Genomic DNA, 25,082 nt, shown 5'->3' with positions numbered 1-25,082 from the left:
GTCTCACAATAGGATATTATAGTGTCTGGATAAAAGCAAAAATAAAAAAGCTCCAAGTAGAAACTTTTCTACACGTTTTCCTTGCGTTTAAATCATAAAAGAACCACTAAATTACTCTAGGATCCTATGTTAATACAATTTATCACACCTATGCTGCTACCACCATTGCCACCGGGATGGGACAGAATGGAGACAGTTACGTTTTTACTGAAAAACAAGCAAAGAGTACGACATCTCCTCTGCAGTCCGTGCGAACCCCACTCCAGCACTGTACTCGTAACTGTGCGCGCCTGCCCGCACTGTCCATGCATGACCCAGCACTGCCTAGCCACTTCCGCTATGGAATGAATGATTGCCACATATTGAGAGGCTGGAATGAGTTGCTGGAAGCACAGTGTAAAAACATGCTAACAAGTGCCCTGTGCCAGCAGCAGGACAGAGAAGCTACTACCAGACTTTCCGCCTCCAAACCGAGGGTGTATATACAACTGAACGCTGATACATCGGGTATGATGTACGAGTATAAAGCTAAACAAAAAATAATGATTAATTAAAAACGATACAATGTAGGCCATTGATAGTGACTGGGTCAAATATCTCACGAAATAAGCATCAAACGAAAAAACTACAAAGAACGAAACTCGTCTAGCTTGAAGGGGGAAATCAGATGGCGCTTTGGGTGGCCCGCTATAGGGCGGTGCCATGGGTCAAACGGATATCAACTGCGTTTTTTTTAAATAGGAACCCCCATTTTTATTACATATTCGTGTAGTACGTAAAGAAATGTGAATGTTTTAGTTGGACCACTTTTTTTTTTTTTTTTTTTTTTTTTTTTTTTTTTTTTTTTTTTTAACTTTGTGATAGATGGCGCTGTAATAGTCACAGACGTATAAGTACGTGGTATCCGCCAGTGCGGACGGTATTTGCTTGGTGATACATTACCAGTGTCAAAATGGACCGTTTATAAATTGAGGAATAGGTCGATGTACTGTTGATGAATGGCTATTGTGATCAAAATGGCCAACGGGAGTGTGCTATGTATGCTGCTCGGTGTCCTGGACGACATCATCCAAGTGTCCGGACCGTTCACCGGATAGTTATGTTATTTAAGGAAACAGGAAGTGAAAGGTCAACCACGACCTGCAACAAATGATGATGCCCAAGTAGGTGTTTTAGCTGCTGTAGCGGCTAATCCGCACATCAGTAGCAGACAAATTGCGCGAGAATCGGGAATCTCAAAAACGTCGGAGCTGAGAATGCTACATCAACATCGATTGCACCCTTACCATATTTCTATGCACCAGATACTGCATGGCGACGATACATGTACATTCTGCCACTGGGCACAAGAGAAATTACGGGACGATGAAATATTTTTTTGCACGCGTTCTATTTAGCGACGAAACGTCATTCACCAACAGCGGTAACGTAAGCCGGCATAATATGCACTACCGGGCAACGGAAAATCCACGAAGGCTGCGACAAGTGGAACATCAGCGACCTTGGCGGGTTAATGTATGGTGCCGCATTATGGGAGGAAGGATAATTGGCTCCCATTTTATCGAAGGCAATCTACATGGTGCAATGCATGCTGATTTCCTACGTAATGTTCTACCGATGTTACTACAAGATGTTTCACTGCATGACAGAATGGCGATGTTCTTCCAACATGATGGATGTCCGGCACATAGCTTGCGTACGGTTGAAGCGGTATTGAATAGCACATTTCATGACATGTGGATTTATCGTCGAAGCACCACACCATGGCCCGCACGTTCACCGAATCTGACGCCCCCGGATTTCTTTCTGTGGGGGTAGTTGAAGGATATTTGCTGTCGTGATCCACTGACAACGCCTGACAAGATGCGTCAGCACGTTCTCAATGCTTGTGCGAACATTACGGAAGGCGAACTACTCGCTGTTGAGAGGAATGTCGTTAAACGTATTGCCAAATGCATTGAGGTTGACGGACATCATTTTGAGCATTTATTGCATTAATGTGGTATTTATAGGTAATCACGCTGTAATGGCATGCGTTCTCAGAAATGATAAGTTCACTAAGGTACATGTATTAAATTGGAACAACCGAAATAAAATGTTCATATGTACCTACGCTCTGTATTTTAATTAAAAAAACCTACCTGTTACCAACTGTTCGTCTAAAATTGTGAGCCATATGTTTGTGACTATTATAGTGGAATCTGTCACAAAGCGAAAAAAGTGGTCCAACTAAAACATTCATATTTCTTTATGAGCTACACGAATACGTAATAAAAATGGGAGTTCCTATTTAAAGTAACGCAGTTGATATCCGTTTGACCTATGGTAACGCCATCTGATTTCCCCCTTCAAGCTAGACAAGTTTCGTTCTTTGTAGTTTTTTCGTTTGATGCTTATTTCGTGAGATATTTGGCCCGGTCACGATCAATGTCCCACCCTATACATGTATAAACAGAAAAAATTTAAAGCATAACAATTCGGAGTATCTACATCAATGTGCGAAGGGATATACGCCTGAGTCACATTTTTTTGTGTAGCCGTTAACGTAGCTAATAACTTGCGATTTGGCGACGATATCGCGCCATTTCACCATGAATATCGAAGCATTTTCTCTGAAGCTGGAGCCTGCAGATAATGATGGATGAAGGAGTGTATTTTATTTGCATCGCTTTTACTTGTGGTTTACTTTTGATGTGTGGTGAAAGTAGGGCACTTCTATAATCAATGAAGGTGATTCTTCATCTGTCGGTAAAAGTGTATGTCGCATGGTTGACTGAACATCGTAAATTTAGCGAGCTTACTTAATGAGCACGTTGGCATTCCGATTTCAGTAACAAAATACCGGTCGTGCAAGGAAATGGAAATACTGGACTTTACTTATTTATCATTTTAAATTATTGTTACTAAGGTTATATAAGATTTGCAATGACAGAATCTTTTTTAAAACAATATTTGAAGTTTCATGATGTTCCAATATACGGTTGGAGGGTAGGACCACCCGCTTGGGATTAAATATTTCAGTTTTCTTCACAATTGCGATAATGGTCATTTCGTTGTGGTGACTAGTTTTGGACTGTGACATCCATTGCAAAAGCATAGCCTTAGACGTAAAAGTAATCATACGGTTCACCAATGGACATGTGAGTAAGCAAATGTGCAATATTCATAGGCCAAAAATCATTAAATGAGCACAAAATGCTAAACATCGTGTGAATATACAATGTGTTCGTTTGGAAAGAAACCGTATTGTATACTTATATGAAGTCTAACATTCTGTATTCACGTAATGATCTCTAACGACGACCAATGAACATCTGATTACTCACATGTGCATTGGTGGACTGAATGATTACACTTATGTCTAAGGCTACGCCTTTAAAATGGTCCGAAATGAGTCACGACAAAGAAATGACTGTTATCCCAACTGCGACGGATATTGGAAGAAAATAAAAAGGTTTGGAATACTAATTTCTTGTGTCAGCAATCGATTTGCACTCCATACTGTCACAAGAAATATTGATGTCACATTCAGGGGGTGGACAAAAACGATGAACACACGAAAAACGCAACGCATTAGCATGCCTACTACGGTGTAGGCAATCTGTTGCTTTCATAACAGCTTCCAGTCGTCTCTGAATGGATTAATACTGGTTCCGTATGGATTTCAAGGGAACACTACACCATTAATTCTGCAAAATTGTGAGAAGTTCAGGTGACGATGGTACAGCTGGGTAGTGACCATGCTGCCTTCTCTCCAAATAGATCACAGAGGCTCAGTAATATTGAAACCTGGTGACTGCGGTGACCAGGGCAGATGTGGAAATTCTTTATCGTGCTCACAAAACCAGTCCTGGACGATGTGAGTTGCGTGAACAGGGGCCCTGCCATATTGGAACAGAGCCTCACCATCGAGGAACAAACATAGTACCATACGATGTACCTGATCAGCAAAAATTGTCAGATACACTTTGTCAGTAATGCGACGTTGTAGAGTAAGCACGGAGCCTGTGGAATATCACAATGTGGTTGAACAGATCATCACTGCCATGTTTCACTATTGTGTTGCAAAATCATCAGTAAATTGAAAACAGTCGAAACAAGACTCGTCCAACCAAATTACTTTCTCCCATCGCTCTTCACTCCAGGTTTCACGGCTCCGACAAAAGCTTTTCCTGTTACAGACATTTTCATAAATGATGAATGGTTTTGGAAGTCCAGCTCCCAATGCACTTCCCTGTTTACGGGGAAGCATGCCAGATTGGTTTTCTTGAGAGCCCATTGTCCAGGGCTCTCAGTTGTGAAACACCGATTCAATGTTTCCTCTTTCTTGATGTGAAATAATACAATATCCTTGTAAAATTAAAATATAAACCTCCGGATGTCCAAAGAATCAGTGTCATGGTAACCAGGAAATAATTTTGCAGAGGACATCATGTACCCTCCACTGGATTGAGGGAAGGAAGCTGCAGCTACAGACCGAGAGCCTGGTGGCTGTACACGTTCAATGTGCCACAACGAAATGAGTTGCTGTGTTGTTTTGGCGACAGCCTTTCATGATCACTCAACAGAAACGTAAGTCTGGGTTGTAACTAAGTGGATGATGTGCCGTGTAAATCTTCGATACTTTGCCTCTTGAAATACCAAGCACTTCGGATGTCTTAATTACTGAAGTACCCACCACAGGAGCACCAACAATTTGCACCCGTCCCAGTTTACCCAGCTCGGGCAAAATGCACTCCATTCTTTTACTCTCGACGAGGCTGTTTACCAGTTCCACTTAGCAAATAATTAAACATTGCAACTCTGTTTCTCACTGTTCACATGTTTCTTTTTCTTTATTCCAAGTCTGTTGCAGGAGCAGATCCTTTCGCAGTAAATGTGTCCTCAAGTTGGTGACATCCAGAACAAAGTACACTTCAGTTATACCGATAGAAAGTCCCATTTCACATTCATTGTTCGTTGGAACACATGATAACTGTTCGATACTGTGAACAAAAACCATTACTGAACACTTCGCGATTGAAACTATCAGTAAAGACCAGAAAAACTATCGATTATATTATATCTAACTCTGTCGCTAGATCTGTGATTAGCACCTAGTTTTCAAATTAAAAACGCGTAATGCAATGTTAACTTAAAATGTGAGTGTAACTGTCATCATAAACCACATACGTAACAGAAAAACGAGCCACAAGTCAGCATAGCGCGCGGCCATAGCGCTGAGTGCGGCGCGGCATAGCTCGAGGTGGGTAAATGTCCATATGCACAAATTATTTATCCGAGGCTAGAAGTCTCCACCCAGTGTCAAAAACTTTTTCGACGTGTTAGCTTAATTTCTAACAGAGAAATGTGTGACCTAAAATGTACAAAACGTTAAATGCTCAACGACTAAATTTTTCACTGAGAACTTTTCGCAATACCTCTAGCGGCACTTAATAATTTTTTAAATATCACATAACCAAAAATAACGTGGAAAAGAGAGCCTGTTCATTATCAAGCTGCGATATCAGAGTATAAGATGCGAAAGAATTTTTTTTTATCAAATAGTCTCTTAAAAATCGAATGAGAAAGACTGCATAGCAGATATCATGCGTGAAAACCAAAACAGTGATTTTTAATTTTTTACTAAAAAAGTAAAAGTTTTACTCAGAAAGTAACTACACAGAGCGATGTAGCATTGCTTCCCCTACATAAAATATTAATTAAATTGACTAACGCTACAACACTTTCACCATGCGAAAAAGACATGGAGCTATGTGTCTTCTATTGGTATCATGTCGTACGCATGCGAAGCCACTGGTGTGTATTAGGTTGGTACCTAAGTTCGTGGCGTGTTTGTTTTGCATGCTGATATTCCGGTTGCTATGGGTTTAATTACAGATTGTTACCTTTATTTCTAGTTCACTGCTGCTATCTGGGTTTGCATATCGCTGTTTCGTCATTTGGAGATAATGAGTTGAACTGTGGATGCTAGAAAATTGAGTGCCGAGTGGGGAAATCGGAAAACTTACGACATATGCTTCTGTTGAGCCTAAAAGAGGGGTGGCAGCAGAGAAGGCAGCCAGATGCATTTTCGCCATGTGTGGGGATAATACCATTGGACAGAGCAGTGAAAGGGAATTATTTTTCTAGTGTTAACGAGACTCGATTTGACATCAGTTACTCTCCACATCAGGAAGATATCTAGGGTTTGATGAAGATCGTTTAGAAGTATTAATCATCAACGATCCACGTCAGGGTACTCGATAACTGGTAAATGTGATGAAGTGTGATCATTCAACTATGGGGCGACATTTCCATGCTGTGGGGATGGTTCAAAAAGCGAAAATCACAAAATTCAGCTGGTGACCATAAGTGTCTCATCTGTTGGTTCGTGAACAACACCGAATATTCGTATCATGGACCGTTATTGGTAACGAGAAATGGTGTCATTATGCTAACACAAGGAAAAAAGGAATAGTTGAGCCCAAACAAAGCAGCAAATTCCCCTAGCAAACACCTGTGCGCATTCATAAAAGATAATGTTTGCATCTGATGGAACAGCGATGGTGTGGTGTACTATGAATTGCTTCCACGAAGCGTAACCATCACTGCTGACATTTATTGTCGACAAGTGATCAGCATTGCTGACGCAATCCAAGGATAAAGACCAGGAAGACCGTATGAAGTGATGCTAATCCACAAGGACGCCGGCCCGCATTCTTCTAAACTGACAGAAAACTCTATACGAGAGTTGGGCTGGGAAATCATTTCATATGCACGTTATTCATCTGACCTAGCAACTTTAGATTTTCACCTTTTCCGCTCTATAGCGAATAACCATCAAGGTACTTCCTTCCAGAATGAAAATGAGCTCCTCACATAGCTCGACGTGTTTTCGCTTAAAAACCAAGTGATCCTACAGTGGCGGAATCGAAAAGTAACGTCAGTGTTTCTGTTATGTGTATCTGTTGTGTTAACTGAACTTACGTAAAAACTTATGCGCAATGTTTGCTATGTCATGCGTTACATCGCAGGTAATGCTACTTCGGTGTGTGCGCTGCTAAGGGTCATAATGGACGTGGCGAAGGGGCCGGTTTGTTTACATGAGAACAACTGGCCCTTTGTCCCCGAATACAATCAGCTCCACAGCTACCACAAAGGCTCTATCCGACCCTGATTGGGATATTTTATTTACACATCTAACGTGTCATATCATACCAAGTAAACCAACAGCACTGTGTTCCCTATCTTCGATTTCTCTTCCCAACAATCTCCTCATCTCAGTTTCAATAATTTCATTTCATTATTTAATCTTTCATGTTCAGGCTATATCTCAGAAAATTCGCTTTCCTCAATTCTAGAGCAATGTCAATAATTTTGTCCAAATTACTGTGCCACTGAAACACCTACCTTAAATTGCCTGTGAATTATAAACCAGCTTGCTATCAATTCAAAGTAATGATCAAGTAACACAGTTACTTACATAAAAAACAGTTTTGCAACACCTCGGTTCCGAGAGTTGTGGAAACTATACAGGAAATTGGCATAGATATCAACATATATATATAATTTCCGCCCTTTTTATTGGCCATAAACACCACACATTGCATGCTGTACCACCATACAACGAGACCTTCAGAGGTAGTGGTTCAAATGTCTCTGAGCACTATGGGACTTAACATCTGAGGTCATCAGTCCCCTAGAACTTAGAACTGCTTAAACGTAACTAAGCTAAGGACATCACACACATCCATGCCCGAGGCATGATTCGAACCTGCGACCGTAGCGGTCGCGCGGATCCAGACTGAAGCGCCTAGAACTGCTCGGCCACACCGACCGGCAGAGGTGGTGGTCCGGACTGCTGTACACACCGGTATCTCTGATTCCCAGTAGCACGTCCTCTTCCATTGATGGATGCCTGTGTTCGTCGTGGCATACTATCCACAAAGTCATCAAGGCACTGTTGGTCCAGATTGTCCCATTCCTCCACGGCGATTCGGAATAGATCCCCCAGAGTGGTTGGTTGGTCACGTCGTCCATAAACAGCACTTTTCAATGTATGCCATTCTTGTTCGATAGGGTTCATGTCTGGAGAACATTTTGACCACTCTAATCGAGCGATTAGTCATTCACAAAATGTGCACGATGGGGTGCGAATCGTCGTCCATGAATATCTCGTCAATATGCTGCCGATTTGGTTGCACTGTCGTTTGGAGGATCGCAGTCACGTATCGTACAGCCGTTATGGCGCCTTCCATGACCACCAGCGGCGTACGTCGGTCACACATACTGCCATCCCAAAACAGCAAAGAACCTCCACCTTGCTGTACTCGCTGGACTGTGTGTCTACGGCGTTCAGCCTGACTGGGTTGCCTCCAAACAAGTCTCCGACGACTGTCTAGTTGAAGGCATATGCGACACTCATCGGTGAAGAGAACTTGATGCCAGTCCTGAGCGGTCAATTCGGCGTGTTGTTGGGCCTATCTGTACCTCACTGCATGGTGTCGTGCTTGTAAAGATGGACCTCGCCATGGACGTCGGGAGTGAAGTTGCGCATCATGCAGCCTATCGCGCACAATTGGAGTCGTAACACGACGTCCTGTGGCTGCATGAAAAGCATTATTCAACACTGTGGCGTTGCTGTCAGTGTTCCTCCGAGCCATAATCCGGAGGTAGCGCTCATCCACAGCAGCAGTAGCCCTTGGGCGGCCTGAGTGAGGCATATCATCGACAGTTCCTGTCTCTCCGTATCTCCTCCATGTCCGAACAACATCGCTTTGTTTCACTCCGAGACGCCTGTACACTTCCCTTGTTGACAGCCCTTTCTGGCACAAAGTAGCAATGCGGACGCGATCAATTCACTGTATTGACCGTCTAGGCATGGTTGAATTACAGACCACACGAGCCGTCTTCCTCATTCCTGGTGGAATGACGAACTGATTGGCTGTCGGACCCCCTCCGTCTAAGAGGTGCTGCACATGCATTATGCTAAGGACAAGACACACACCCATGCTCGAGGGAGAACTCGAAACTGTGACGGAGTAGCCGCGCGAACCGTGGCAAGACGCCTAAGTCCGCACGGCTACCCCGCGCGGCCATCTTTGGGAGGGTTTAGTGACAACTCTGAACAGTCAAAGAGACTGTGTCTGTGATACAATATCCACAGTCAACATCTGTCTTCAGGAGTTCTGCGTACCTGGGTGTTGCAAAACTTTTTTTGATGAGTGTAGCGGAAACTGTCAAAAGCTCCATAACGCTGTTCACAAATGATGCGGTTGTCTATAAGAAGGGAGCAAAGCCAGAAGAGTACACGGATCTGCAAACTGGCCTGCAGAAGACTGATGAATGGTGCAGGGGCTGGGATTGAAACGTAAATAAAAGAATAATATTGTGCATACTTAGGAGAAGATATTCACTCCTGCACAACTACACCACTGATGCCAAATTGTTGGAAACAGTACCTAAACAGTAAAATCTCTGGCGATAACCATCCGGAAGGAACTTAGGTGGAATGACCACTTGAAATAAATAGCAGGAGAACCAGATACCAGATTGAGGAAAATACTATGAATCTTAGGGAAAATTAATCCATCAACAAAAGAAGTGGCTTCCAAAACAGTTGTTTGACGTAGTCTTGAATATTGCTCATCACTCTGGGATTCATAAGAGGTAAGAATAACAGAAGAGCGAGAGAGAGAGAGAGAGAGAGAGAGAGAGAGAGAGAGAGAATACAACAAAGTGCATTGCGTTTCTTCACAGGGTTTCTGAGTCGGAGCGAGGGTGTTACGTCGATGCTCAACAAACTCCAATGGCAGAAGCTACAAGAGAAGCGTTGTGTATCACGAAATAGTTTACTATTGAGATTACGAGGGACTACGTTCCAGTAAGAGCCGGACAACATATTACTTCCTCCCACATACGTCACGCGAAATGACTACAGCGAGAAAACTCGAGAAATTAGAGCTAGTACAGAAATTTATCTAAAATTATTCTTCCCAGGCGCCATGCAGCAATAAGGACTGGGGGATCCGCCACACACCCTGTGATTGGTTGTGAAGTACTGAGGTACATGCAAACTATTAAGAAATATTCACTTCCTTGAATTGTGGTTCCACTATAATTTCATTTCGAATTTCCTTACTTCAAGGAAGAAAACTTATTGAGAATGTTACTAACGTCAAGTGTAGTAGCTGTATCGTATTCTACCGATAAGATGGCTAAATTTAACAATATGCATTTACCTATCCTTAATCTTAAATAGATTCTCATACTTAATTTGTTGAAATTGTTTTCACAAGACTTCGCAGTCATCAGTATTGTCATAAATATTCTCAAATCTCTTTATATGTTAGGATAACCATTTCTTATCCACAATTAAACCGTATCTCTTCCTTGTGTTATTTCGTCTCCCTCTGTGTACAGCCATATGTTTCATGTATTCACTCATTTTTCGTGAAGAAATGCCAAATCGGAAAAGGAAAACAGCAAGCGCACTCGATCATAGTTTCGTGGAATGTTGCGCCCGTTTGAAAGCAAGTGAAAAATATAAGCACAGGGATGTGTTCCTGAGTTAATAAGATGTACTAAAATCACACGTTTTTATTCATTTCCCAAGTATTGTCATAGACACTTGGGACGTCATACAGATAGTCAAGAACTCAACGTCTGTCAGACTCTGATAAAATATAAAGCTTTACTTCTAAATAGTACAGGCAAGAGCAAGAGAATTCATTCCTTATCTGTGGTGAGTGCCTGTATAAGGCAACCAATCATTAACTTTATTTTCGCAATGGTGACAGTACTGAGACTATGCTATCCTACAGTTTCTTCCTCAGTATATATATCAAACTATCAAAATATTTGTGTGTTTCAAATAGCTATTTATTATTATTTTAGTTCACACACGCACAGACACACACACACACACACACACACACACACACACACACACACACACACACACAAAATTAAAATTGATGGTTGCGAGATAAATTTTATATATAGTAAACGATACGGTTTACTTAAAAGAGTGGGAATAATATTTTCTGTTGTTTATTGTTGGTGCTGACAACTCTACAATAAAGTTACTGAGTTACTATTAGTTTGTCGCATAAGTTCGTAGGGTTTTCCGGTAAGTTTAATAAACACAACAGATATAAACAGCCGGCGGGTGTGGACGAGCGGTTCTAGGCGCTTCAGTCCGGAACCGCATTGCTGCTACGGTCGCAGGTTCGAATCCAGCCTCGGACATGGATGTGTGTGATGTCCTTAGGTTAGCTAGGTTTAAGTAGTTCTTAGTCTAGGGGGCTGATGACCTCAGATGTTAAGTCCCATAGTGCTTAGAGCAATTTGAACCAGATATAAATAACAGAGACTTCAGTCATCAATAATAATTCACCTTCACTATTTACAAGGGTCTGCCAACACTGGGGTAACTTTTCGATTCCATGAGTGTAGAAATCACGCAGTTTTGAGGCGAAGTACTGGTCGAGCAATGTTCGGAGCGTATTTTCATCCGTAAACGAAGTTCCATGAAGAATGTTCGATAGAGAGTAGAACTGTCGTGCGGTTTCTTCTTCAAGGCAATCCTCAGCCTCATTCTGAGGGTGCAAAATCAGGTGAATAAGGTGATTGTGGAATGACTTCCCAATCCAACTCTTGTTTAAAGTTTTTTATCAGTATACCACAGAGATTCCCAATCTATCTAAGACCATTACTTTGAGTGCAATCAAATACTAACTACTACCCAACACCACCCCCATTCCATCCTCACACCATCTTTAACATTACCGCCTAGCTAAGCTATTGAACGAAAAAGAACTTTCTTTAAACACTTTCATTTTGAAATAGCGAAGGAGAAATATGGTGGCATTTTGCACCTATCTCCAATCTGTCGTGAAGTGAAAATAACAGAGAAAATCAAAAATGTTTTATCTGCAACAATTAACTTCACTTTCCAGGTACTTCTTTACATAGTCACCGTTCCGACTAAGACATTCGTCGTAGCGTAGTACCAACTTTCCAGTACCCTCGTCGTAAAGGGGAGCAGCCTGTGATTTGCGCCATTCCCTACGCTGGTCTGCAGCCCGTTGTCTGTGCCAAGAATTCTGTTATAGTCAGCATTTCATATGACCGAAGGGATGAAAATCATAGGGAGAGAAGTCCTGGCTGCATGGTGGGTGATCAAACACTATCCATTTAAAATACTGAGGGATCGTCTTCCGTTACATCTGCAGTGAACGGACGAGAATTTTTTATAAAGAAGACAGTTACGTTACGTGGGCTGCATGAAATCAGGAGAAACCTCTCAGACGGTTGTTCACACTTGGCGGGACACGCTATTATTCTCTATTTATGTTTACGTGTTCACTTCGCGCTAAGAACTGAATGGTGCGGCGTGACGCGATAGTCGAACATGTCAGAGATACTGCACGAGACGTATGTACAGAGTTTCACCGGGTTGTCACTGTGGTTTTATTTCACAACTGATCGGAGCATGAAAAAAAAACAGCCTTTGTAATATTTGTTGTAGGTTGTTTATTAAACCACGAACTAGCGAGGTAGTGGAGCAGTTGGTACTGTACATACTTCATCTACACCCTGCGCCCCCATTTAAAATAACCCAAATTAAAATGTGTGCACTATACTTATTTCTTGTAAGTCACTTGAATGCTAGACTCCTTAATTCTGAACAGGCTGAAATTGCATGACGTCAAGCAGTCAGTGTTTTGTGTCTGACCCTCACCATTAACAACAACAATAACAATAATAATAATAACACAGTGTAGATGTTGCAGTAATGTAGTATCCATTATGTATTGTTATGTTGTGTTGTCACTTCGTTCATGTATCTGCCGCGATGAAAGTAATGGAACCATTTCTGGTCCATGTAGGACCTACCGACAATTGGGAGGAGACATTTTCATGATGTATTTGAGAATATGCGACGTATAACATATTTGTCTGAATACTGTTATACGGGGGTTATTCGGAAAATAAGGAACGATCGGTCGCGAAATGGAAACCACAGTGAAAATCCGATGAAGTTTTGCACAGGTGTGTTGGGCAGTGTCTCTAGTATGTCCGTCGATCGCGTTAAGCCGTTCTGTTTAGTTCTGAGCACACAGGAAGCACTTAAAGGTACCCGGGACAGTAGTGTCTCCTGCCAAGCACGAGGGCCTGGTGAGAAATTTCGCCCGAAGCTATGCAGCCAACATTACAGAACTGTCGTGCGGTTTCTTCTTCAAGGCAATCCTCAGCCTCATTCTGCAGGGGCAGTGAAATGCTCCTGCATCGTTTTCAGTTGGAAATGTTGGATTACCCACAATAAAGCCCGTAACTGTCTCCCTCTGAGTTTCATCTCTCCTCACAGGAACCGTTGGCTATGAAAACATATTTTGGCACAGACAACGAGCTGTAGGGCATCGTAGAGAATGGTGGAAAGCACTGGCGGCTGTCTTCAATAACGAGGGTATTGGAAAGTTGGTTCAACGCTACGAAAAACGTCTAAGTCGCTGGAAGTTGTAGCTAACTGTTGCAAATAAAACAGTTTTGATTTTCACTGTGGTTTCCATTTCGCGACCTATCGTTCCTTACTTTCCGAATAGCCCTCATAGGTGCATGGAACAAAGTAAAAAGGAAGTGAGGAAGATGATGTTCATGCAAATCGTTTCACAAGTTGCAACCTTCACCAAATTGCGCCCAATCTTAATGCTAGTTTTGAAACATAAATGTAACTATTGTCAATTTTTTTTAAAAGCAATAATAGTAACTATCTTTAAAAAATTATTTAGTTTCGTGATCGAAACTCAGTTGAAGTCTTTTCTATTTAAACCCTAGAAAAAGTCATTTTACCCCGGTCTGGGAACCATTGTCCAGCAGAATTCGGGTGGGCGCTATCATGGAGAAGCATCACTTCACAGTCTTCCCGGTCTTTATTCTTGGACTGCGTATGCAAGACGTCTCACCTGTTGACAATAAATACCAGCTGTGATGGTTACAACTCGGGGAAGCTATTCTTAGTACACCACACCGTCGCTTTTGCACCAGATGCATAACATTATCTTTTGTGGATGCGCGCATGTCTTTGTGTGGGTAGCTCCTGTTGTCTGGGCTCAACCGTTGCTTTCTTTTCCTTACGTTAGCATGATGACACAATTTTTTGCCACAAGTAACGACACGGGAAAGAAATTAACAGTGTTGTTGACGAGACAAATTATGGAGAGCAAGCAGAAATATTTATAAGACAACAGGTTGATTTTTGTGATTTTTTCTCATGGCATGGGGTACCCATACACCCGATTTTTGAACCTTCCCCATTGCTTGCAAATGTCGCAACATGTTCGAATGATCACAGGTCACCACATTTGCCAGTTCTCGAGTACATTGAGTAGATCATTCTGGGTTAATTCGTGTAAACGATCTTCATCAATCCCGGACGCTCTTCGTTAGCATCTGAAGTCACTAATGTCAAAACGATACTCCTAAAAACGAGAAACCCATTTTATTGCTGCTTTCTGTCCAATGACATTATTTCTATACACGGCGCGAACGTTTCTGGCTGTCTCCTCTGCTGTCATCCTTCTAATGGACTCAAACAGAAGAATATGTTGGAAATGTTCCGACTTCTCCACTTGGTACCCCATTTCCTAGCGAGCACAGTTACATTCACTATCTCTAAATGACAAAACGACAGTATGTAAACTCAAACCCGCAACAGTGAACTACAAATAAAAATCAGAACCAAAGTGCACTCTACGCTCTTATGCACAAAACTAATACAAGAAAAAATTTTGGAACTGGCAACGGGACTACTCCATATGTGTTTTAGATCAGCAACTGGTATTCTCGCTGATATGGTTTGTAATGATTGAAAATTATAACCGAGCGAGGTGGCGCAGTGGTTAGCACACTGGACTCGCATTCGGGAGGACGACGGTTCAATCCCGTCTCCGGCCATCCTGATTTAGGTTTTCCGTGATTTCCCTATATCGTTTCAGGCAAATACCGGGATGGTTCCTTTGAAAGGGCACGGCCGATTTGCTTCCCAATCCTTCCCTAACCCGGGCTTGCGCTCCGTCTCTCATGACCTCGCTGTCGACGGGACGTTAAACACTAACCACGATGACGACGACGACGACGACGAAAATTATACTGCCCTTTCGCCAGCAAACAGTAGACTGAAGCAGGCTTGGTTGATGTATTTAATCCCTTTACGAATTCATGGTCAGCATACCACTTGCGAGCCATCGGACAAACTCGAGCGACAATATGACATTTTAAAGAGGCATGCCGCAGTTGTAGGAGAGAGAACAAAAACTGTAAAGACCTGAGTTTTCAACATGGTCCGTTGGCCGTATATAAGATGTCTTTTCCGGTTTCAGAGAGAATCTAGGAGTCCATAGCTGGCCAGGGTAAACAGGTAAATCAAAGTGTAAACAACACTCATGGACCATGCCTTAAGACTGTTCCGACTGTCCGACTACTGTCTGTAAGGCAGTACGAGGAACAATCTGTGATCGCGGGACATGTGATCAGCATCTCGCCAGTCCCTGCAGCCGTTATTTGCACTAGATGAATCCTAGAGGTGCCGCTGCTTCTCATTTGGCCTCACGGGGCTGAGTGGACCATATTACACATCTCCATACCTCAGAAAAAAAATTGGCGAGGCATCAGTAATTGAATACAGGTCCTTCCACGTGGACATCAGCGACAATAACAAATTTTTTAAATTTATTTTTTATTGACCTGGTTTAGATTCGACCCTGCAGCCTTTAAGTTCTCAGACCAACATTCCAACATAAGACCTTTGTCTCGAGTACTGTTGATTTTACACCAGTTAGACTCTTGACTTTGCGTACCCAGTAAGGGTGTCGGCTCAGGTTCTGCTGAAACCTAAGTAAGTCTTGTGCTTGTCTCTTTAATCTGCGTCTTCTCTAGTGTTCTTTACTAACCTCTCACACAATGCCTTCCTAGAAACTTCCTGCCAGATACAAACCGTGTGTCCGACTGGCACTCGAACATGGAAACTAGCCTTTGGCGGGCCATGTTCTTATCTACTCTTTTTCTCAAAGGAAGGGGTGAGGGAAAGTGAACAATCCAGGGCCTGGCTTCCATGTTCCGTTGCCTACCCTCAGGAACCAAGAAAGACATAGGGAACATAAATGATTTATTTATTTATTTTCATTTTCTGTTTTCTTTTATTTATTATTAATACCACCGATAATAGCAGGATACCAAGGATATCAAGGCCATTTTTCTCCCCGACAGCAAACAAGTACCATTCGGCTGCAGAGGCGGTCTGCCCAAAGAAAAATATTTTCCATGTCGTATGGTTGTAAATAATTTCATGTTACGCTTCCTCTGGCCTCTTTAGTACATTTGAGAGTGATCAATCTGAATGAGGTTGCTCCTGCGTTGGTACACACTTTTAGGTAACTAAAGGTTGCAAAAAGAATCTATAGAACTACATGGAATCGAGTGCTTTATAAGCAGTGCGTATTCGAACAGTGGACGTCAAACTATTCCTTAAGAGCCAATATTGACATTGTAGGGCGACACCTGCGGGCTCAGAGAAGTGTTTAGTCGAAGAGATATTCAGTTTACACCGAACCGTAGTTATTGACAGAAGCTTACCACCTATGCAGTTTCAATGCACACGTTATAAGGTATCACACCAAATACTTTGAAATGGAAAGGAAAATAATATACGCGAACTGCATGCGTTTTTAATAATGCCTACATAGTGACCAATTTTACGTAACTATGCCGATAGTGTGGCCAGCGCCGTCGCAACAAGTCTCCAAGTATGTTTTTCCAATTTCCGTGTACATTTTTTACGATCTGAAAGTACAGCAAGCGGCTACAGCAGTCGTTTTCAATTGGACTTCTGTATATATAAGCGTTTAGAAATCAGTTTTATGTGTTGTATTATGCATGTTCTTTGGAACTAAATAACTCTTTTTTGGTATAAACACTTGGACTATTTTTCTCAATTGGACGCCGTATTGGCATTAGTGATTCACCGAAGAAACTATAAACCTGAAATCAATAACAAGGAACTGCACGTGTAGGTCAAATGAAGTTGAGGAAACAAGAATAATACAAATGACTTATTTTACGTCAAATTGCTCAAAAAGAAACAAGTTTTTACGAAAAAATAACGGAACAAACGTCCTCGGACCATTCTCCTTGACCACAACGACCATGTGTATTAGAACTAGTCTGGCCACTTCTCAGCGGGCAGCAGCGCTTTTCAGGGCAGAAAATGTTCTATGGGCACTTGTCTCCTGCTGCCTTCTTCCACCTACCTTACTATTAATTGATAATCAATATAAATTAATATCTCATATTAATCAATACATTAACAGCATTATGAGACAGGATCAAAAATGTTTACTAAATGTTTTGAATATCATTTTTCTTTTATACATTATATTTTATTACAACAGCCTTGATTTGATTTCTTATTAGTTACTACAAACATGTACCACATTTGAAAGTGTTTCTGTCACGAATCCGTGTAACTTCCCTTTGACATATATACCGCAATAGTTGAGCGATGCTAGTGGCGCAAGCTCGTGAGTCGTCAGCATTGAAATAATAAAACATTCCGCCCCCACTCTCACTTCTATCACCCCCAAAGTAGCCGCTCTCCATACCTCTTTGCCCCTGATGTAAGCGGAAAACTTCTCTTAGATCACGGCTCAATTCACTACGTCAATTAAATTTAAGTATATCTTAAAAACATTACTGTCTCTTTCAGTATTTTTGTTTGGTCCTCAGGAAGAAAAATACACCCTTAAGAAGCTCTTTAGGTCAGCTGACGTTTTTGGATTAGTTGTTGGGCGCATATTGTTATAAAATACAGATGAGAAGTACGGGCTGCTAGCTTACTACATTCGGTCCGTAAGCGGCCCGAGCGGCCGCAGTTTGACGACCGCTGATTTAGACCTCAAGTTACCCACACTGACAACAATTATACGAAAATTATTGGCATTATCTACAGACTGCTGATACAGACCTTTTCGTATTCTACCAAACGTACTGAAAATTGCCGCCTGATTCTCCTCGTCCAAGGATATCTGTGACCAGTAATGCACTTGCGACATTCCCAGATGCGAACGTAGAGTCACAGTTCTGAGACCTTCTCCACGTAGGATTTGGTTTATATACAGCTGCGTAACTTCCGCCACTTACGTAACATTTGTTTCTGCGCCTAAATGACTTTGGTGGATAACAAAGAGAATCCTGCAGTATCGCCTAGTTTTACTTTAGATTCTGAGAAACGATGATTCGTGACCATAAACTAGATTTGTTAATTATCCTAGAATATTGATCTGCCTCTACAGAATTAGGTGTTGTTTACAATTGACTGGCAGTTGAGCTCACACTTAACTGCGACTGGTTAACTATTCATCCAAAGAATCTTCTCATCTGCAGCGTGGGAATCTAGAGTTGTGTCGGAACGGAAATTCTGTTTGAATCCGATATCCACTGAAGGTCGAACCGATCGTCGCTATTGACATGCATCGTTCGTCAGACTTTTACTCCATTTGTGAACTTTTATTGGTACAAAGTAATTCGTGTACAGCCGATGCTGTGGGAGTGACGTAAGGCTTGTTCATTCCTTGTACAATGCGCGCTTAATTGTCCGTGTTCTGTCATTCTGATTAAGAATTCTCTTTAATGGCCGCTGAGGTCAACCAGACAGTCAGTAAGAGACGCGGTGAAGACTAGCGTCGTTCTCGGTATTGATCGGAAGCTGTTAGTTATAAGAACAAACATCGTGTGGAGCAAATCACAGCCAACGTGGAGTCCGATTTGCTCGCGACTTCCTTACAGACTGCTGGAACAACGGGTGTAATTGTGCTTTTCCAGCAATTCTTCATTTTCTTACACCCATGAGCTGGCATTCGCAGCAGGACGAGCCGCTAACGTGGCAGTACACGGCTGCCTCCATTCTCAAGTTCGACGTGCGCATTCTGCACGCAATAGGCGTTTGGGCTCTGCCGGTGACGAGAGTTTATCGAGCGTACACGGGCGCCATCCTCGTTCTGGTCGTGGCGTACTCCGTCGAAGCCGTGATCCACATCAGGTTAGCGCGTTTCAATCTCGACGATGTCACGCTCGCCGTGTCCACGTACGCGGTGATAGTCAGCAGCGCGTGCAAACTGCTGTCCTTCCTGCACCACGAGCCCGGCTACTGGCGCCTGGTGCGGTGGCTGGACGCGCTAGTGGCCGAACAGAAGCAGTTCTGTGAGGAGCGACCTCGGCTGCAGGCGATATTCGACAGGGCCCAGAAGCGCGCCACTCGCTTCACGCACGCCCTGCGCATATACAACACCTCGCTGATACTGGCCTGGGTGTTCATACCGCTGATGGCCCCGCCGGGACAGAGGCCTTTGCCATTCCAGCAGCTCCCACTGTCGGAGACGGACGATTTCCCGCTCTACATCGCATCCTACTTGTTGCAGTCCGTCTGCATGCTCTACATGAGTTTGGTCAGCGGCTGCCTTGACGGCTTCTTCACGGCGGTCATGATCCACACGGCTGCGCAGTTTAGAATTCTGGCCTGGCGCATTGCTGAACTCCGACAGAATAACGAGGAGCGAAAACAGCAGGCAAGATCCGATGTCTATGAGAAATCTCGTAAGGCTGCGGCGACTGACAACGTGTACGAAGAACTGCGTCTTTGCATCCGAACTCACCAGGAAATTACAAGGTATTCCGTCGTTGACAATATTTTGTGGACTAGCCACCCTCCATATTATTCCCTGGTTACTTTGTGAAAGTACTAACATATAAATAATTACACTGTCCATTTGCCTCAACCAAGACGCTCTGAAAGACGTGTTCAGCATATTGTTTTCGGTTTCAATTACCAGTTCCAGTAACTCAGTACAACCTAAGTTTTGACAAAGATAAAGGGCCAACCATTGCAACTGAATTCTTACAGTACCTGCTTCTGACATAATATTTCATTGTTTATACATTACAAAAATGTATCTGAACAGCTGCCATCAGTCTTACGTTGTACGTACATTAATATAGGGCCCATGCAATTAGCTCTCTGTAACCGTACTTCAGGCAGACTAGTTAATTTATATGTGTGTTCTTGGCATCCATTTAGGTTTGTGTAAGCTTCCTTGAGGCATAACTAGTTAATTTACCTGTAAATTTTTGAATCTTGAATGAATCGATCTCGAAGAATGAGGCAATTTCGTTATGAAGATGTTCTGTATAATATGGAATGAAAACGTGAAAAATGAGAGTTTTCGAGGCCTCTTCAAACACAGTTGGACGCTTCACCAATGCTACGAATAGTTTAAATAACTTCTTGAACACCTGCAACAGTCAACTTCGTAAGGTGTCAGGATAATCCGACACCTTCCATGAAAACCCTGACATGATAAGCAGATCGAGTAGTATGTCACATAGGTCCGAATAAATCGTGACATTAAATTAACCAAAGTAATACGAGTAACGAGTGAGCAAATGGAATACCACAGACTAACACAAGAATGCCTAAATGCATGTCATACCTTCCCACCGTGAGACAGACGCAGTTCCGAGGGGAGAAACGAGAACAGAAGCCGAGAGCAGACCCGTGTTAAGCTGAAGGCCCTACGATAAGGGACGGACACCCACGTCGCCAGCTAAACGCTAAGTCCAATCCCTAGCCCATGTTAAAAGCAGTATAGATCTTACGATAACAGAAAAAGGGCCACACCACCCGCAAGTTTTAGGGTGAGACTTTTTCGCGTCTCTGTTACGTTGCAAGCTTTAAAAACATTGCCCCACCACGAAAAGTATAACGTTTCTCATTGGATGGACAGAATTTTTGTAGGCGGAGCTTAAGGTTAACATTGAGACCTTGATTGGTCAGATGAAAACACAGCCAGATAGTTTTTTTTTAACCAACTTCGGTAAATTGTAGTGGGAGAAGTTAGGAGAGAGTTGCTTGCGAAACGGCGAGGTGAGTGGAGCTGTGCTGCCCGCCGCCCCTGACGAACACCGACAAGGTAATGAATGCACGTGATGTTGGATAACAGCGCATAAAGCTTCACTCAGATCTGCGTAATACTAGTGATTGCGTAATACTAGTGTCGATCGTCAATTGAAGCTCATGGTGTTCACATTTGACACTTGAAGTAAAAATCTGAAATGCGATGATTTTTCTGTTATATAGTTATTGAGAAGCCACATCAGCCACTGTAATTTACGACAAGTTAGATAAGTAATTAAACATAATTGAGGGTCACTGTAGACCATTTTGATAGCTTTCTCTTTTGTGAAACTTAATTTAAACCTAGACTATAGATGTGATATGGCACAGGTCATCCTTCGATCCATTGTAGAACTTGGAAACGCACTCAGGGAATATTCGTTCACATTTTTGTTGAACGCAGTTGGTTTTTATCATCCTGTATTAAAACATTTCCTTTTATCAATAGTGCAATTTATAAACAATGTTTTGTGAGTAGAATAAAATTTCCAATGGTGAACTTAAGTGCTTTTTCGACGTTATTTTACCAGCTAACCAGCTAAAAATAGGAAAGCCTTGAACCCCTTCCACTAAATTTAGTTATTATTAAGATTCTTTTACAGGTAGTGCAGTTGAGCTGACGCTGAAATCATTAAGTATTTGGTTATATCATCGCTAGTCTCACTGAACAATTCTGAATTCTACATGTCATGTGTGGTCTGGCATCTCCTTACCAGCAACAGGTCCCAGGTTCAAACTAGTCAATTCCCTAAAACACACACTCAGAGCGTTGTTGCACGGAAGTGGTAGGGAGACACGATATAGACCAAACAGACACCATGCAGAATGTTAGAAAATGGCGACCCTGCTAGGATGATAAAATACCATGATTGAAGATCGATCACATGCCTAACTAGGTCAGAAAAATATCCTGTTGAAAAATTTTAGTAATAAAAAAAATTTTTTTTGAACGTTATAAATAGTCGAAAACAGTAGCTTCACCGATAGATAGTAAAAGTATTCCATAGAAATGTGTCTGGCAGAGACAATAGCATAATTAAGTTACGAATTTTAATATTGTTAGAATTAAGTTTTCTCCTCAATGCAAGCGCACAGGTGGCAGATACAGGGTGTTTCAAAAATGATCGGTATATTTGAAACGGCAATAAAAACTAAACGAGCAGCGATAGAAATACACCGTTTGTTGCAATATGCTTGGGACAACAGTACATTTTCAGGCGGACAAACTTTCGAAATTACAGTAGTTACAATTTTCAACAACAGATGGCGCTGCAAGTGATGTGAAAGATACAGAAGACAACACAGTCTGTGGGTGCGCCATTCTGTACGACGTCTTTCTGCTGTAAGCGTGTGCTGTTCACAACGTGCAAGTGTGCAGTGGACAACATGGTTTATTCCTTAGAACAGAGGATTTTTCTGGTGTTAGAATTCCACCGCCTAGAACACAGTGTTGTTGCAACAAGACGAAGTTTTCAACGGAGGTTTAATGTAACCAAAGGACCGAAAAGCGATACAATAAAGGATCTGTTTGAAAAATTTCAACAGACTGGGAACGTGACGGATTAACGTGCTGGAAAGGTAGTGCGACCGCGTACAGCAACCACAGAGGGCAACGCGCAGCTAGTGCAGCAGGTGATCCAACAGCGGCCTCGGGTTTCCATTCGCCGTGTTGCAGCTGCGGTACAAATGACGCCAACGTCCACGTATCGTCTCATACGCCAGAGTTTACACCTCTATCCATACAAAATTCATACGCGGCAACCCCTCAGCGCCGCTACCATTGCTGAACGAGAGACATTCGCTAACGATATAGGTAGTGCACAGGATTGATGACGGCGATATGCATGTGGGCAGCATTTGGTTTACTGACGAAGCTTATTTTTACCTGGACGGCTTCCTCAATATACAGAACTGGCGCATATGGGGAACTGAAAAGCCCCATGTTGCAGTCCCATCGTCCCTGCATCCTCCAAAAGTACTGGTCTGGGCCGCCATTTCTTCCAAAGGAATCATTGGCCCATTTTTCAGATCCGAAATGATTACTGCATCACGCTATCTGGACATTCTTCGTGAATTTGTGGCGGTACAAACTGCCTTAGACGACACTGCGAACACCTCGTGGTTTATGCAAGATGGTGCCCGGCCACATCGCACGGCCGACGTCTTTAATTTCCTGAATGAATATTTCGATGATCGTGTGATTGCTTTGGGCTATCCGAAACATACAGGAAGCGGCGTGGATTGGCCTCCCTATTCGCCAGACATGAACCCCTGTAACTTCCTTCTGTGGGGACACTTGAAAGGCCAGGTGTACCGCCAGAATCCAGAAACAATTGAACAGCTGAAGCAGTACATCTCATCTGCATGTGAAGCCATTCCGCCAGACACGTTGTCAAAGGTTTCGGGTAATTTCATTCAGAGACTATGCCATATTATTGCTACACATGGTGGATATGTGGAAAATATCGTACTATAGAGTTTCCCAGACCGCAGCGCCATCTGTTGTTGACAATTGTAACTACTGTAATTTCGAAAGTTTGTCTGCCTGAAAATGTACTGTTGTCCCAAGCATATTGCAACAAACGGTGTATTTCTATTGCTGCTCGTTTAGTTTGTATTGCCGTTTCAAATATACCGGTCATTTTTGAAACACCCTTTACATCGTTGACAAGTTGGTTCTGACCCAAGTGAATGGATTGTCAAGTCGTGTGAACAAAAAGTTTATGAAACGGGAGAGATCGTATGAGCGCATGTTGACGCGAAGTGGGGCGCGTGAATTGCTTTTAAAACAGAAAATAAGGGATTCGGAAAGATTAGAAATGGCAGATCGAGACCTTGACCGGATTGAGGTAGAGACCGAGCATAAAAATGGACAGAGAATAGAGGACAGTACAACAGACGATGCAGTATCGCGCGAAATAGGACATATAACGCACCATAACGAGGATAATGTACGTCAAGGCATAGAAAACGTAAGTTAGCATACGACAGAGGAGCAGGAAAGTAGAGAGACAGTCGATGAGGATTCTAACTTGCGTCTTGAATATGTAGAACCCATAGTAAAAGTAATCAGAGCTTCCTCACTACAGAGTACAAGGAATTCGAGCAGAAACGTGTCACAGCACAGTTCAATGCAATCGGTTGCGAACCAACACTTGGGCGAAAACACAGAGTGTAGGACGTCGGAAGAAAACGCAATAGGACTCACCAATCTGGCAGAATTATTACAATTAATGACGGAAACCATGACAACACAAAATAAAGAAATTGCGAACCAAATTAAAATTCAGAATGCAGAAATGACGAAACAAAACGCAGAAACCACGAGACAAATGCGTGCGATTAAAGAACAAAGCAAAAAAATTCAGTTACACCTAAGTCATATTGAACACGAGGCAAAAGCATCTCGAGAAGTGATAGGAAACTTAATAACAGGTTACAATCAATTGAGAACAGACATTGACAAGGTACAAGTGGACGTACAAACATTACGTAATGACACTCAGGGAGAAGTCAAGAAACTAGAGAAACAGATAAACGAAATTACTAGACAAGCAGCAGGTACAGTGCCTGAAGTTGTTGAAAACAGTGTGTTACACAAACGTATCACAAAAGCAGCGCTGAAAAGATATGATTACCGCATAGTCAAAATAGAAGCGCAAACGAAGCGACAATTTCAGAAATTGCGAACAGAGTTGTTGCAAACCATTGAAGAGCGTAGTGAACAGGATCGAACAAGCACTGAGCCTGCAACCACATCCGTATCTGTAACAGCACCGGAAAAACAAGCAATTAACGAAGGTATCATGCATTTTCGATTCCAATCACAGGCGGAAAGTAGCATACGTGAAATGAGACAGCTTGCACCGCGGGTATGCGAAAGTTATAGTGGACAATAACCAATGGATCTATCACAACCGGAAAGAACGACAGGAGAAATGATCAGAAACAAAAGTGTCGAAGAATCGCGAATTTTATATGGAGCTATGACGAAGTACGACAACGATCATTTCCTCAGAGTCAGATAATTTCAACACTTTCGAGAAGGAAACTCATTACATCCACGAACTTTTATTGATCAATTCCGAGTAGG

At 42.4% G+C, this 25,082-nt stretch overlaps 1 protein-coding gene across 1 annotated transcript in view; it reads left to right on the top strand.

The window, feature by feature from the left end:
* The first annotated feature begins 404 nt into the window (after window positions 1-404).
* Window positions 405-25,082, top strand: part of LOC126267703 (uncharacterized) — a 109,445-nt gene continuing 84,767 nt past the window's right edge. The window contains exons 1-2 of the mRNA XM_049973006.1: window positions 405-507; window positions 18,778-19,705. Of these exons, the coding sequence (XP_049828963.1) occupies window positions 405-507; window positions 18,778-19,705 (1,031 nt within the window). The remainder of the gene's footprint in view (window positions 508-18,777; window positions 19,706-25,082) is intronic.

Source organism: Schistocerca gregaria, chromosome 4 (genome assembly GCF_023897955.1).
Source record: "Schistocerca gregaria isolate iqSchGreg1 chromosome 4, iqSchGreg1.2, whole genome shotgun sequence".
Classification (NCBI taxonomy): domain Eukaryota; kingdom Metazoa; phylum Arthropoda; class Insecta; order Orthoptera; family Acrididae; genus Schistocerca; species Schistocerca gregaria.
Note: the sequence above shows the minus strand (reverse complement) of the source record. Positions and strands in the feature narration are given on the sequence as shown.